The sequence below is a fragment of the Aethalodelphis obliquidens genome, unplaced genomic scaffold (genome assembly GCF_003676395.1).
Source record: "Aethalodelphis obliquidens isolate GAN/ISIS:26980383/991018 unplaced genomic scaffold, ASM367639v1 scaffold2, whole genome shotgun sequence".
NCBI classification, from domain to species: domain Eukaryota; kingdom Metazoa; phylum Chordata; class Mammalia; order Artiodactyla; family Delphinidae; genus Aethalodelphis; species Aethalodelphis obliquidens.
This window is the reverse complement of record NW_020837946.1, coordinates 93,223,131-93,238,079: the sequence shown is the minus strand read 5'-3', so window position 1 is coordinate 93,238,079 and position 14,949 is coordinate 93,223,131. Positions and strand designations below refer to the sequence as shown.

The following is a 14,949-nucleotide window of genomic DNA, read 5'->3' as shown; positions in this document are numbered from 1 at the left end:
TAAAGAAAAAAAAATGGGGCTAGAAAAGTGAAAGGCATGCTTTAAATAACTAAATTCATTTAAAAAATAATTTATTCTTATTTAATGCCAAACTTGTTTTCTCTGCTTTGTTGTTGTGTGTGCATGTGTGTATGGTAGATTTTCTGGTATTTATTATGTAATTTCGGTTCTTTGCTGTTTGAAATGAAATAATAAGTGATTTTTGTTGAATAATGCCACTTTGGCAGTTTATAGTTTACTTATGTAGCAGTGTATTCGTTTCCTGTTGCTGCGTCGTCGCATATTACCTCAAACTTAGAGGCTTAAAACAATGCCCAGTTATCAGCTCACAGTTACGTAGACTAGAAGTTAGTTGAGCTCAGCTGAGTTCTGTTTAGGGTTTCTCAAGGCTGAAATCCAAGGGGTTGGCCAGGCTGGGCCCTTATCTGAAGACTCTGGGGAAGAATTTGTCTTTACACTCATTCCGACAACAATGGCACCTCAGTGTTTTGCAGCTGGAGGTCTGAGGTCCAAGTTTCCTGGCTGACTGTCGGCCAAGGGCCACTCTGTGCCCCTGGAGGCTGCCTGTAGGCCTCTTCATCTATCCCCTCCATCTTCAAAGCCAGCTGTGCAGTGTCAGGTCCTTCTCACCCTTTGAATCTGATCTGCCGCCCCACTCCCAACAGAAGAATGCTCTCAGCTTTTAAAGGGCTCACTTGATTGGGTCAGAGCCAGCTGAATTATCTGTATGTTAAGATCAACTGATTTGGGACTTTAATTACATCTGCAGAATCCCTTCACAACATTCTTTAGATTGGAGTTCGATTAAATTACCAGAGGAGGGGCCTGTTAGGAGGCCATCTTTAGAATTCTCCCTCTCACAAGTAGTATTTGACTCACAGCAAGATTTTTTATAGGTGTGTGATATTAAGTACACAGGACTAAGATTCTAAAGATCTTGGGTTCTGTTTTACTATTTAGTAACTCTGATACTGGACTATAAGGCTCTTGAGACCAACAATTGTGTCTTATTCATCTTTATAGGCCTAGTGCCTGGCACAGAGTGGCTTACAGCAGGAGCTTAGAACATATTAAGTCACAGTGAGATAATTTTACCCCTCTTTGATTTTTCTTTTCTTTTTTCTTTTTTTTTTTTTCCTTCGGTACGTGGGCCTCTCACCGCTGTGGCCTCTCCCGTTGCGGAGCACAGGCTCCGGACACGCAGGCTCAGCGGCCATGGCTCACAGGCCCAGCCGCTCCGCGGCACGTGGGATCCTCCTGGACCGGGGTACGAACCCGCGTCCCCTGCATCAGCAGGCGGACTCCCAACCACTGCGCCACCAGGGAAGCCCGATTTTTCTTTTTTTAATCTTCCTTCATCAAAGTTTTCTTATGAATTAAAACTGAGACAGTTAATGCATGTGTAAGTCATTGAAAATTCTAAAACATTACTGTAGGGACAATATACAGCCTCCCCCAACCCCCCCTCCTTTTTTTTTAATCTACCCTTTCCCTGAACCTTTTCAAGAACCTTGAGAATTAATACAAACAATATTAACTTTTATACCGGTAAAAGTAAACTGAAATAACTTGACCAGGGTCACCTATTCGTAAGAAGCAAAGCCAGAAATTTAAATCCAGTCCTACATGTGAATGCAGCTTTTACTTGTCAGTTAATCATCTCTCTTATTTTTAAAAAAAACTTTTAAGAGAAAGTGCTATGCCTTTGATACGTAGAATTACAAGGGATTAAAGCAGAGGACCGGAGTAAATCGTAAATTCTTTTCTGCTGCCTTAGAACTCATTTAGTCATGTGCATTTTGCTCGTATTCATCTATTGACTTTTCTCGGATTTTTTTTTTCCTGTAAACCCTTACTCTATGTAACATAACTTCTTTTAATTCTGTTTTTAGTTGCGAGTAACAGAAATCCTCTTGATTAAAGAAGTGAGTAAATAGAGAAGACAGAACCAACATGTAAAAGCTCTCTTAGGCAGTAATGCCGTGTGCATTTGTTCATGCATCTGTACCATTTTCTTCTCTGTAAGAAACAGAAGATGATTTTTCTTTTTTTTTAATTTTCATTTTGTTGTTGTTACTGCTGATTTTTAATGTTGGATAATCCAGGGTCAAAATTCCCAAGAATATAGTGCTTCTTATCTCAAGAACTTTGGCCTCAAAATGGGAGACAACACCCTGGTACTGTAGATTCTCATTTCTGTTGGTCTACAAGGAAGGTTTTTTCGGATGTTAGAATGAAATGGTGGCTTTTTTTCATATGTGAAGCATACTCATCTAGGTATTAAGGACTTTGTTTTATGTTTGATACCAAACTGGCTCCCTGGCATTGAGTATAAATGATAGATACCTGGACCTTGTACTGTTTGGGGTTGGTGTTAAACAAGTAGATTAGAAGGAGGTGGAAGGAAAGAAAACCTATCTGGCTTCGGTTCACAGGGACTTCAGCTGCTTTCCCAAGCCAAAGCCTGGTATCACAGACTAGAGCTACTCACCCCAGTGAGTTCCCTATTCGCGTGATTGATGATCTGGTGGTCAAGCTGAACATACATATTAGAACCTTGCCCACTTTTCTTCATTTCTGCTTCATTGCCTTACCCTAGATTAGGCAAGTAGGATACATATTAGAACCTTGCCCACTTTTCTTCATTTCTGCTTCATTGCCTTACCCTAGATTAGGCAAGTAGGAGTCTGTGCTAGTAAACTGGGGGTGTACTATGAAGTACAGTGCTGAAAAGACTCAGTAGAGAGGTGGTTGTACTCTGACTCAATGGGCATTTGAAACATTCTCCTTAGTAAGTTTGGAACTTTGCTGAGCACAGCCACTTAAAATTCCTCAGGACTTTGTGGGGGTTTTTTTCCCCCTAACCTTGGCTAAAGTGTAATATGTTATCGAATACCAAAGAAGTATATTTTATTTTGCTACTGTCTAAGAATTTACCTTATAAATTCAATTTAGCTCAATTAACACAGAAATTGTGGCTATTTGCTCACTTAAAGGACATGCCAACCCACAGAAGGATTTTAGAGAATCTTCTGCAAGTGTGCTTTTGGGAGGAATCAGTACTTCTTTACTTGAAACCAACTTTGATTTCCTCGTTTTCCATTCTTTGTGCAGTTAGTTTCTCTGTGGTTTAGGATTATGAACTAAGAAGCAATCTTTCTGTTTCAGTATGAAATTTAATACAAATCTTTCTTGTGTATTCAGCGGCCACTGCAGTCATTTGGACAGACAGGAAAAAGGTCTAAGGTATAGTAAATATTTTGTGCTGGCATGCCAAGGGCCTTCATGCTTGATGAATCTTTGTTTTCATAGAGCACTGCATTCAGTTTAGTTTTGTCATATTTTCTTTCGGGCAGAAAGCTTATTTTGTTTTATTTGGGTTTTTTGTCTTGCCTAGTCGCTTTTGTGCACTGCTTTTATATCTTTAATGGTTCTTCATCTGTAGAGAAAATGGCTTTCTCATCATTCTTTGGGTTTTGAGATTGGAGTTATTCCCATTCTTGCTATTGCTATTATTTTCAAAACTGCAGTTATTGTTTTCCCTCATAACAAAAGGTTTTAATGGTATTTAATGATATATTTAATTTGCACATTTCACCTACGTCTGTACATGGCAGAAACTATTATAAAGAAACTTAAGAAACTCTAGGGGGCTTTTGGATATGCCCTAGATTTATGGAATGTAGTGTTAATTTTAAATACTTTTCTTTAGTCAAGCTCAAAGTTAAAGCTAGTTCGGAGCCTTGCAGTGTGTGAAGAATCTCCACCACCCCCTACAGCAGAGATATCACAGGAGAACCAGGTAAAAAAAAACAAAAGCAATAAGCAAAAGAAAAAAAGAAAAAAAATTAATTATTTAAAGTTATGGAAAAACCTACTTCCTGGAGAAAATTTTTTCATAATGTTAAATAAAATTTGGATGTGCATGTACGTGTGTTATATATGTTTTTACCAAGTGAAACTACTAAGTCTAAGGCTTAGTGCAATGATTTCTCACTGGAAAAACTTAGAGATCATATAATTAACTGAGAATATGGCTTTAAGGGAATTATAAGTTGTTATGGAAAAGTTATATTAAAGTACTACTTCCAGTTAATGTGATTGTGATGAAATTTGCCCTTGAATTTGCCCAAATTTGATTTTGGCTTTTAGAAATTTGTCAAACACCTCTTGAGTGTGAAGAGGAGACTACCTAAGACTTCTGCTTACATATCATTTTACTTAACCTGAATGCGTGGTGAAGTCTGTTTTCATATTAGCATGGCTCTAATAGTTGTCTAATATTTCTAATTCCTTTTCTGTCTATGTTTGCCAAGTATAGAACTACCAAGGCTGAGGCAAATAGTTTGGTTTTTTGCTTTTTATATTCTTTTTAATGCTATGACTTTACTTTTCTGTTAATCTCAGTTATGGATTGATCTTTGTCTTATTCTACATTTGGACATTTACATATAATTATTTTTGGACCCTCTACCAATGTTTATCAATGTGATAACTTTGGCTCTTTGTGGCTTGTTCTACTTTTTAAGAGTTTGAATAACCTAAAATCCCTCTGTATTCCAACAATTAGTTTCCAAAGAATTGAGGCAATTTTGTGGTTAAGACACATGACTGAATAAAGGAAAAGAGAAAAAAAGCCATGACAGGTTGTATGTCTTTTTTTTTTTAATGCTAATTGTATGTTTGTTAATTCAAGCAAAGACTGTTATGCTTTGCCTTGATTTAGAAGATGATGACGTCAAAAGCCTACTATAGATACTGAAGATAGTTGTCACATATTTAGAATGTGTTCTGTTTTTAAAAGCACTACAACTCTGTCTCTGAATTATAACAAAAGGACTTTTTTGGTAGATTATTTATTGTCCATGCACTTAATATCAGTTTCCTTTGAAATTCGTTCAAGTGTCAAGCAACATAGGGTTCAAAATTTACTTTTGATTTTTAAAAGTTCTTTTGTACATTCAGAGTAAAGAATGCATCTGTTCAGGGTGGAGCAGTTGGCATTGTAATGTTTTCTGAAAATTAATTTCTTTGTTTTGTTGACCAAAATGTTACACCATCTTAGCCTCTTGGAATAATTAGTCCAAGGAGATAGAGGAAATGAGAAGGGTCAGGCATTCATTAGACTGTTAGTCCAGAAAAGGTGCCTTTTTTGAGAAAAACTGTAACAGACATGATCTTTGGTTTTATTTGGTACATTTCACCTATCTGAAGAATTATTGTGGGAGGCAGAAGGGGGGAGAAGGTTCTTATAGTACTGCATAGATTTGTCTAGTGAAAATTTATGAGAAAAAATTAATATAAGGAGTATATGTTGTATATTAATGTATATATTGTTCAAAACAGCTGAGTTACAGCATTTGGATAATGAATAAGGTGGTTATGCCAGAGTTCAGTTATTCCACGTAATACAGTCTTTCTCAATTTCTCTTGGATACAGTTAACTTTTTCTTTTGGGATAATAACCTATTATTACCCTCTCTGAACAAAAGATATTCTTTTTAATAGAAAGTCTTTTTCCCAGTCTTGAGTTAACTAAATTGCATCTGACTGGGAATTGGAAAATAAGTTATTTCTTGTAAAATGTACTAGTATCAAATCCTTGACGGCAGAGATACTTTCCAACTAATAATGCTTGCTTCAGAATGTGATTTTTGAGGAATTAATCTGGAATAAAACTCATTGTTCCAAAGGTTGAGAGGCAATTAAAAGAGAGATGTCATTTGTGTCTGATGACAGCTAATGAGAGGGAAGTGACCTCAATAAATGATGTCAATTACAAAGTGAAGAGTAAAGGAATTACAGCTACCTATGGAGATATTGCTCTCTTTTGAGTTATTTATAGTCAGGAGAGTTCGTGTATAAGGACTTCGGCATTTAAAATATGTCTTGTTTATTTGCTACTGAAAACAAGGGCTCAGTACCAACTGAAGACAAGCCTCAGTACATTATGCATACTGGATTTTTAAATACAGTTCATCTTGATAAATAGTTTAATATTTGTAATTAAAATTTGTGACTTTAGAAAGAGAATTTGGAAATGAAATCTGATAGTCATTATAAGTGCCTTTTAGTGAAGTTGTAAATGTGAAATCTTTCCTTCCAACCTGGATTTTATGGATTATCCTTGAGTAACAGCAATAGAGAAGCTGTAAGTCAGGAGAACTTCTAAATATTCTACTTCTGAAGCATAGTTCTGGGATTCATTTTTAAATATCTATTTTACAGTTAAAAAAGAATGAGGAAAGTGGATTAGAAAATGAGTCATGATGAGAAAAATGACTGGTTGATGAACGTATGACGTTGATTAACGTATGAGGTTTGGTAAACAAGACAAAGGAGGGCTTAAAGCAGGTGTTCATCATTTTAGTGGAAATTGCCAGTGCATAGCTTTTGTCCTATATCCTGAGCACAACTTTGAACTGGGATGGAATGGGAAGCAGAGTTGAAAAAAGATGAAAATAGCAGTCAGCAACCCCATAGGAAAAAATATGTATGTATTTGATCTGAAATTCTTCTGCCAAATACTATTTTGAAAAAAATTATGTGGGGAGAAAATGGGTAATAGAAATCCTGGTGGCTGCAAGTTTAAGATTCCTGAAATTTATATCTTCTTCAATATTGACTTATCGCGCCTACTGTCACCACCAACCCTCACCTAGAAAAGCGAAGTAATTGATTAATATTTTTCATCTCTAAAGAACAACTGTATACAGTAATTTAGCTTGCATATAGGCTGTACCTTTATCTTTAGTAGAAATGGTCTGGAAGTTAGTTTGCCTTTCTTTATAAGTTTGCCTGAATAAACAGAGCTATGTGATTTTTATCTATTTGAGCTATATGAATTAATTTCCAGTAATTCCTTTGGGTTCTGAAATTGCATGTAATGACATTGTTTCAAAAATAAAATGTAGACGTTGTTCTCCTTTTCAGTCTTAGAGAATATGGTTACTTTACAAGTAAATATTACATATCACTAAGGAAAACAATTTTGTTTGAAATCTTTCTAAAACAACTTTGTGGTGATTGAAGGAGGAACAGTGATAGTAGGCTCAAATAGGAAATAAGCAAAGTGGGGGATTTGGTTTTGGAAAGTTTTTATTTACAGTTTTATATGGCAAGAAAATGAAGAAATATGATTATAATGGACACTCAAAGTATTTTTTGATAAGTGTTGACCTGACTCATATGTTCCTATTGTCATGATTGATGATAATTGTCATACTTTTGCTTGACTGTGGCATCTCCACTGCAAAAAAAAAATAGGTTAAAAAGACCTGTTCTGTCCTCCAAGGGTTTTACAAGTAGATTCATTTAAACTATTCTTAAAAAAACATTTATTTTCTCTAAGATAATTTTCAGAATATGTTTCAATTGATAAATTCAACTCAAAGCCTTAATTTTAACATTTTTTTATCAAGAGTTGATTAAAACAGTAAAAATATTTTAAGTTGTATTCTAGTTTGAAGAATCTAATTGGATAAAATAAAAATCTTTTTCTCCATACAATTTTGTATTACTCAAAAAAATACAAATGTGAGGTATTAACTGAATCACTTTATATTTTCACTTAATAACTGATTTTACCTTCCAACAGGAGAAAATTCAGATCCAGTTAACACAATCATTTGAAAAAGAGGAGAAGCCCTCAAAAGATGAAGCAGAAAAAGAAAAAGCCAGTGATAAGTTGCCCAGAAAAATGTTATCAAGAGGTTTGCAATTTATTTCTGTGTTTTTTAAACAAAATTTTAGTTTTACTGTCGATAATTCCATCCTTTACCCCTTGAATAATTTTACATAGTGTATTCCTATTAAAAATGATCTCGAACAGACCGAAGGGATGATACTGTTCTGGGCAAAATGGCATAAGGCAGTTCTGCTGAACATCAGTAAGATGCTTTAGCCAAAAAACTGCAACACATGCAAAAGTCACCAAGGAAGATAACTGTCATGATCACTTATTGGTCTGTCTCTTGTATTGAAATAATGGAATCACTATAATTTGAATACTGATTCCACTAAAAATATTATTTTTTTTTTAATTCCTTATGATACAGAGAGCTGATGCCAAAATGTTCAGTATCCAGTAAGAATATTCTTGGAAACCTAGAATGTTTATCTTTTATAATAAATTTTAAGGGACTTCATCATATATCATTACAAGTCTATAAAAATGCTTTTTTAATTTATAGACCCAGTTATGTTGACCAGTTTTATAAACAGCATAAGGCTATTACATTTAAGGGGAAGAAATAAACATGAATGTTTGTAAAGAAACATTTTGAAAGCGAGCTTTTTGTGATAGACCCGATCAAATCTAATTAAATATTCTTTCAGAGCTACAGTTCCTGCCTATCTCCAAATTATTGCCTGCACTTATATTTGTAAGTGAACTAAGCAGACTCAATTTGCTTCAAACGTAGTTAATTGTCTAAATCATTCTGATTTTTTGCTTGAGACATTTTTGAATATGAGGATTGTGGTGAGTATATAAAAGGATCTTTAAGAATTGAGAACAAATTAAACTGGCACATTTGAGAGATAAATTTTTTTAAGAATGTACATAGACATACAGTTACGTAAATCCGTGTCATGCTCATTATATGGGAGTAGCAAAATTGTGGTCATCTGAATTCATCATAAATTCCATTTTCCTACTTTGTCAGTTTTTTTTCAATGTGGGGCATCTCATTTTATTTTAATATACATCATGTGTAAAGGGAAAGGGATTTGTTTCAAACAACTTTATACTGGGTTTTTGTGTTGTTGTTTTTTAGATTCCAGTCAAGAATACACTGATTCAACTGGCATAGATCTACATGAATTTTTAGTAAATACATTAAAAAACAATCCCAGGTAAAAATTAAATTTATAAGGTTTACATTGCTTCTAGAGTACCATAATTTTGTTATATATGTTTTCATTACTGAGTTAGAATAAGATTAAAATATTTAAAGTACACCAGAAACATTTTAGTTTCTTAGGGCTAAGATGTTGTTGGCCTCTATATGCACATGTATAAATATCTTTTGGCATTATGTATATCACCATGATATAAAGATAATTCATACTCTTTAGGAATTTGGGGAAATACAGAATCACCAAGCTATTTTGACTCTTAATTGAGATGAAGAGTTATCATTAATCATGAAATAGGAGAGAGACAAATATACCTCATGATAAAGCACTCAACCAGATAACTTAGTGTATTCACTTATAACAAGTTTTTGGACTTAATTGAATGCAGAATTTTTGTTTCTTCTTGCTTAGTTTATAAACCTCCAACCCAAAGATTTTTAAGGTGCTTATTTGCGTCACAAATTTAACTAATTGTGAAGTCCTTTGTTTTGCCGAGGTACTAGATAAAGAGATTTAGCTTTTTGGCAGGTCATCGACCCCAGTGAGGCAGTCTCCCCACAGAGAGGTTTATCCACAAAATATCTGACCAACATGTTCATGGGGTAGAAGACTTGAAGGTTAAGAACCCCTCCTCCAGATGTTAGCTTCCCAGAGTGGTAGTAAAAATTTGTGAAATCTTCAGTTCATTGGGTAGGTGCACATGAAAGAAAACAAACAACTCTCTTTAGTATCATTGAGCCTTATCTCATGTCTTGCTTCAAGATACACCTTTAATTTCATTCAGGATTTATTGTTTCAGTACCATCTTGATTTCCTATTTTACATTTAACATAAACCCCAAAAGGGAACCCACCAAAATGAAAAGTGGTCTCCCTGTAGTATGGGCTGAAGATGTATAAGTGTGAGGTGAGGAAGAAGTCAGTCAACTCCGCAAACTTATTCCTCAGCGGTCCCAACTGAAAGGTGAATTCATTAGTCCATTGAACAGGCATTTCTTGCGTATATATCACGTGCTAAGCATTGTGCTAAACATTGTAGATATAAAGATGAACAAAATATAATCTCTGACCCTAAAATATTCACTGTCTGTGTGCTAGAAAAAAAAGACCCACGATATGTAATTAAAATAGAATAGATGTTGTAAAAGAAGTTTTTCAGGGTGCTTTAAAAGCACAGGGAGGGGATCCCAACCTCTGAAAGGATATGGGAAGGCTTCACTGAAAAGATAATGCCTGAGCTGAGTCTTGAATTCAGAGTGCTTTAAACTGGAACTTGAGTGGCACGAGGGAGACAAGAGCATCGCCAGGGCACGGTCATACGAGAGAGAGGTGGCATATCCAAGCAAAGACGAGATTGTACTCTCTGGCTCTAGCAGGGAGGCATGTGGCAAGTGATTGTAGAAAATGAGGCGGAGGGCCTTGTTGAGGAATGAAAGCAGATTATGCAGTTGTCCTCAACCTAGGATAGTACCAACACACTGGGGTGGTGAATGAGTAAGGAATGCTACTGGTAAGCTAGGGATGCAATGATCGACGAAAAATAGCCTTACTTGAGATGCCAGTAGTTCATCGTTTGAGAAATACTGAGTATGGCATGCTACGTTGAGGAGTCATGACAGAATTTTCAAAAGGGTGATGCTATAATGAGATTTATGTTTTAGAAAGATTACTTTGTCAGTGAGGGGCCAAGATCATAAGCAAGGACTGTGGGTTGACGAACACAGAGGAGAATAGAGAGGAAGGGATACATTCGAAAGACATCTAAGAAGTACCGTGGCAGGACTTGGTAATTATTTGGATATGGAAGAGTAGTGGCACGTTGGAGCAGAACAGAACAGCTGCTAGATTTCTGGCTGGACTGACAGCTAGTTCCATTAACAGGGGAAGTAAATAAGGGCAAGCCTGAATGGAGTAAGGCATGTTCTGTTATAAATAAGTATAGTTTGAGGTGCCTGATGGAAAGCCACAGTGAGATGAAGTGTGTCAGCAGTTAAAAGGCTCTGGTTTTCAGGTAAATGAGCCTGGCTGCTGTTATCGGCAGCCATCAGTCTTCAGAAGTGACTCTTGCTTTGTTCTGTGGAAAGGCAACGTGTTAAGGGTAGATGTGAAGGAAGAGACCATGGGTGTTAAAGATTGCAAAAGAATCATGAGAACGCTTGTCTTAGAAGTCAGCCAATCGGCAACAGTATCATGAAAGGTAAAATGAAACAATCCATTAGATTGAGGAACTAGGAAGTTGTTGGCTATTTTAACAAACCATTTCATTTGCGGTAGGATGGTGGAAACTAGAACTCAATAGATTAAGGAATAGGAGCATGGTAGAAAATACATAGCTAGTTTGTGTAAAACAAGATGGGATCTTAAACAGGCAGAATTTTTCTTTCTTCTGAACCTGTAGGAGAAACATCAATAAGGACAAATATAGAAATCTATATTTATACATTCCAAAATATTTTTCTTTTGTGCAATTCTCTTGTTTTCCTCTATAAATGAAAAAGTTTTAAAGTTATCTGCATATGTGTTTTTAAAGTGTACAATTTAATGGTTTTTAGTATATTCACAGATACGTGCAACCATCACTACAATCAATTTTAGGACTTTTTCATCACCCCAGAAAGAAACCCTGAACCCTTTTGCTATCACCTCTCTATGCCCTGAACCCTAATCTAGTTTGTCTCTACAGACTTCCTTGTTTTGGATATCTCATGTGAATGAAATCATATGTATGTGGTCTTTTGTGATTGGCTTCATTCACTTAGCATAATATTTTCAAGGTTCATCCATGTTGTGTAGCATGTATTACAACTTTAATCCTTCTGTGTATGCATTTTTATTTGAATAAATATATAGGTGAATCATTCATGTAATGGCTAATGAATAAGTTATTAGTAATGTCAGTGTGGATTAGAAAGTTGTAGCTAATGTTAAATTTTGTGAGAAACAAAATTTGCCTAAGTGATAGCTCAGTGTTCTCTCAATGAAACACACAATTAATTGCCAGATATATGTGGCACAAAATTAGTAATAAGTCTGGCAAATTTCCATTAGAGCTTTCAAGATTGTTGCTCAGAGATTTCTAAATGTTAAGCAGATTTACTTTTAGTGATACTAAAATTTAGCTAATGTTTTATTTCAGATTTTTTTCTTCAGATCATTAATCTTTTATCTTGTTCTCATCCCAATGAATAAACTTAACCTCAGGTGTTAAATAACAGTTTATCTGGAATTCCTGTTTCAAGAAATATTATCGGAAACTATAATAACTACTCATTACTAGATTAGAACCCGGGAACCTGAAGTTGTCCAAGATAGAGTTTACACTCACTCACATGGTTTTTATACCTGTTTTTGTATTGATTTTATACCCCTTTTGTGTAAATTCCACAGTGTACTAAAGAAACATGGACAATATAGGCAACTATATTACATCGCTAATGGAGGGGAGCAGCCCCATGGATAAATCCTGAGAATGGATATTGTAAAAGTAAACTGTATTGTTCTGGGGAATATCGTACAATTGTTCTGTGTTTGAAATATTTCCTAAAATTACTTTTACTGGAGGTAATGTCTGAATCATCTTATTTCTTGCCTGTTGCAGATATTTGACCCAGGTCATGTGGAACATTGGGAAGGGGGTGGTCAGATGGAAGCCTTGTTGTTTTCTTCTTTTTTATTTGCCACTTGTATACCAGCTGCACACACTTTCTCTAAAGTCAGTTCTGGTATAATGACTAGAACACTGGTAACTAAAAGATTCTTGCCCCTTCATTTTCACTTTAGGTAGTAGTTTATTGGTCAATTTGATTGAGATCTTTGTTTTTATTATTTCTTTAATAAATAGACAGCATTTATTGGTCAATTTTTAAATGTTATATGATAAGTTCAATGCGTGCCTACTTTTAGGTTCATGCGCTAATAAACCTTATGCCTTAAGAAAAGGAATTTGTGGATCTGTTAGTTTGATGTATGCAATGCTTCTATAAAGGATTATTAATTTTTAACTTATGGCCATTACCAAAATATCTAACCTTGATTACAGATTTGAAAATTTGGAAACTTAGACCAAGCTATAGATATATCATATACATATACATACATAGTATCACATACATACATACATGTATCATATACATACATAGCTATATGATACAGGCAGGAAGTGTAAATCTTGAGAACTTAGGAAAGCTATTTTCCTAACAAGTTCTACTTTATACTAACTGAAAATTTCATAAACTAAGTACGGGAACTTATTTAAATAAATGGCCCAGGTAATAATAGAAAATCCTCTGCAATCCATAGATCTACATGCGAAAGGGAAAAAAAATAAAAACCTGAATTTGTATCTATAGCTAGTAAAATCGTTAGATTTTGTTTACTTTCATGGAGACAACAGAAATTTGTTTTCAATGCCAGTTCATTCACTGAAGAACATTTCACATATCTTAGGCCTGCTGTTGAGCTCAAACAGAGGAAACGAATTTAAATGCACTGTTTCATGAATGCTGAATAAGTTGCCTGCCTCAGATTCCTTTTTTTTCCCCTGCAACAAGTATATAAAATACATTAGGAAAGTTACTGAAAATTATATCATCTCAAGACAAATTGACCCCCAAACAATTAGAAGAAAAGAGGGTCTTATAGTTAAGTAAATAAGTCCTTTTTTCGGGAAAACCTTATGAAGTAAAAATTTCCCATCCTCCCCCAAAATTTTAAGGAAAAAAATATTAAAAGACATGGATGAAATAATCTGAATAATTTTTTCCACACAATTACATTTGTTGAGCTCCTCTCTATAGTCCAAATAACTATATAATGGTAATTGTGATAAACGCTATTAAAGGTATGAAAGAAACAGGTTCTAAGAAAGAATATAAGAAGCTGTCCTAGGCAAAGGAAACAGCTTGTTCAAGGAACCAGCTTGGCAATTACAGGGGTAAGCTAAAATGATAAGAGTTTTGTGAGTAAGGGGCAGGAAAAGAAGCTAAAGAGGTAGATGAAGACCAGATCATGCCCACCTTGTAGGCCACATTACAGGTGTTCAGTTATAACCTATGAGCAGTGAGAAACCTGTGATAAATATTTAACCAAGGCCACGACTTGTGTTCACATGTGTGTTTCTAAATGATTGTTATGGATGCTCCAGGTAGAACAGATTAGGAGGGAACAAGGGAGGATACAGAGAGATAATACACGACTATTACAGTAGTCAAGTCAGAGATCCTGATTGCTTGGATCCAGGGTAGTGGCAGTAGAAATAGAAGAAAAATAGATTGAAGATAGATAAATTTTGCAATAGTAATTAATTGCATAGGAGAATTTTAAAAAGCACAGTAATGGGCCAAAAATGCTTCTAGTACAATATGCCGAGTGAAAGGTAGTGCCACGCTGATAATGCAGAATACTGAAGGAGAAACAGGTTTAGGGGCAGAATTGAATGTTGCTAGAATTTGAGTTAAAATGTAATCGTGTTTTCAGCTTTGGGTTTGAAATCACCACATAGGCATGTTATTCTGTTGATTTTTTTCAACTGATGTAAAAATATGTATGGTTAATATTACTCAGTTTTTTATAAGACTTCTTCCACAATATAGAGAAAAGATCAAACTCAGAGCTGATGTATAGACTTTCGGACAACTTAAGCAAGGGCACTGTTTCCTTTTAAAATTTGAGAGGGATCTACTATATAGTGTTTATTTGGGAGGGAAACATTAACCTCTTGGCCTAGTTTTCTTGATCTATAAAATTTTAGGAACAGAACTGAATGATTTGTAAAGCTACTTCTAGCTTTAAGGTTCTTTGAGGGGTTTTTTTTGTTTCTGTTTTGTTTTGTTTTGTTTTTCCCACATGCGCATGACATTTACAGTGAGCACAGGAATGCTCTCTTGAGCCATGTTCTTGGTGTGTGGGCAGGGAGGTCCTTTGAAAGGGAGTGGTACCGGTAACTTATTTTGTAAGTGTGCTAAATAGGACCCTAGTGGTCTAAAGGAGCACATGGAGGTGTTCCCTAGCGTCCCTATTTATTTTACATGTTGGAGGTCTTTGGTTCATTTTGATTCTTTGTGGGAAAAATTCCCAAAGTCTTAGAAATATA

The 14,949-nt window shown here is 35.1% G+C and overlaps 1 protein-coding gene across 13 annotated transcripts in view; it reads left to right on the top strand.

Moving 5' to 3' along the window:
* R3HDM1 (R3H domain containing 1) overlaps positions 1-14,949 on the top strand; it is a 181,318-nt gene that overhangs the window by 83,133 nt on the left and 83,236 nt on the right. For 9 of the 13 annotated variants that reach the window (XM_027132224.1, XM_027132213.1, XM_027132203.1 and 6 more), the window contains exons 4-7: positions 3,205-3,246; positions 3,713-3,802; positions 7,598-7,712; positions 8,778-8,856. In XM_027132224.1, coding sequence (XP_026988025.1) covers positions 3,205-3,246; positions 3,713-3,802; positions 7,598-7,712; positions 8,778-8,856 — 326 coding nt within the window. Of the gene's footprint in view, positions 1-3,204; positions 3,247-3,712; positions 3,803-7,597; positions 7,713-8,777; positions 8,857-14,949 lie in introns of those variants that run through there. The other 4 variants (XM_027132284.1, XM_027132233.1, XM_027132193.1 and 1 more) reach the window with 3 other exon arrangements.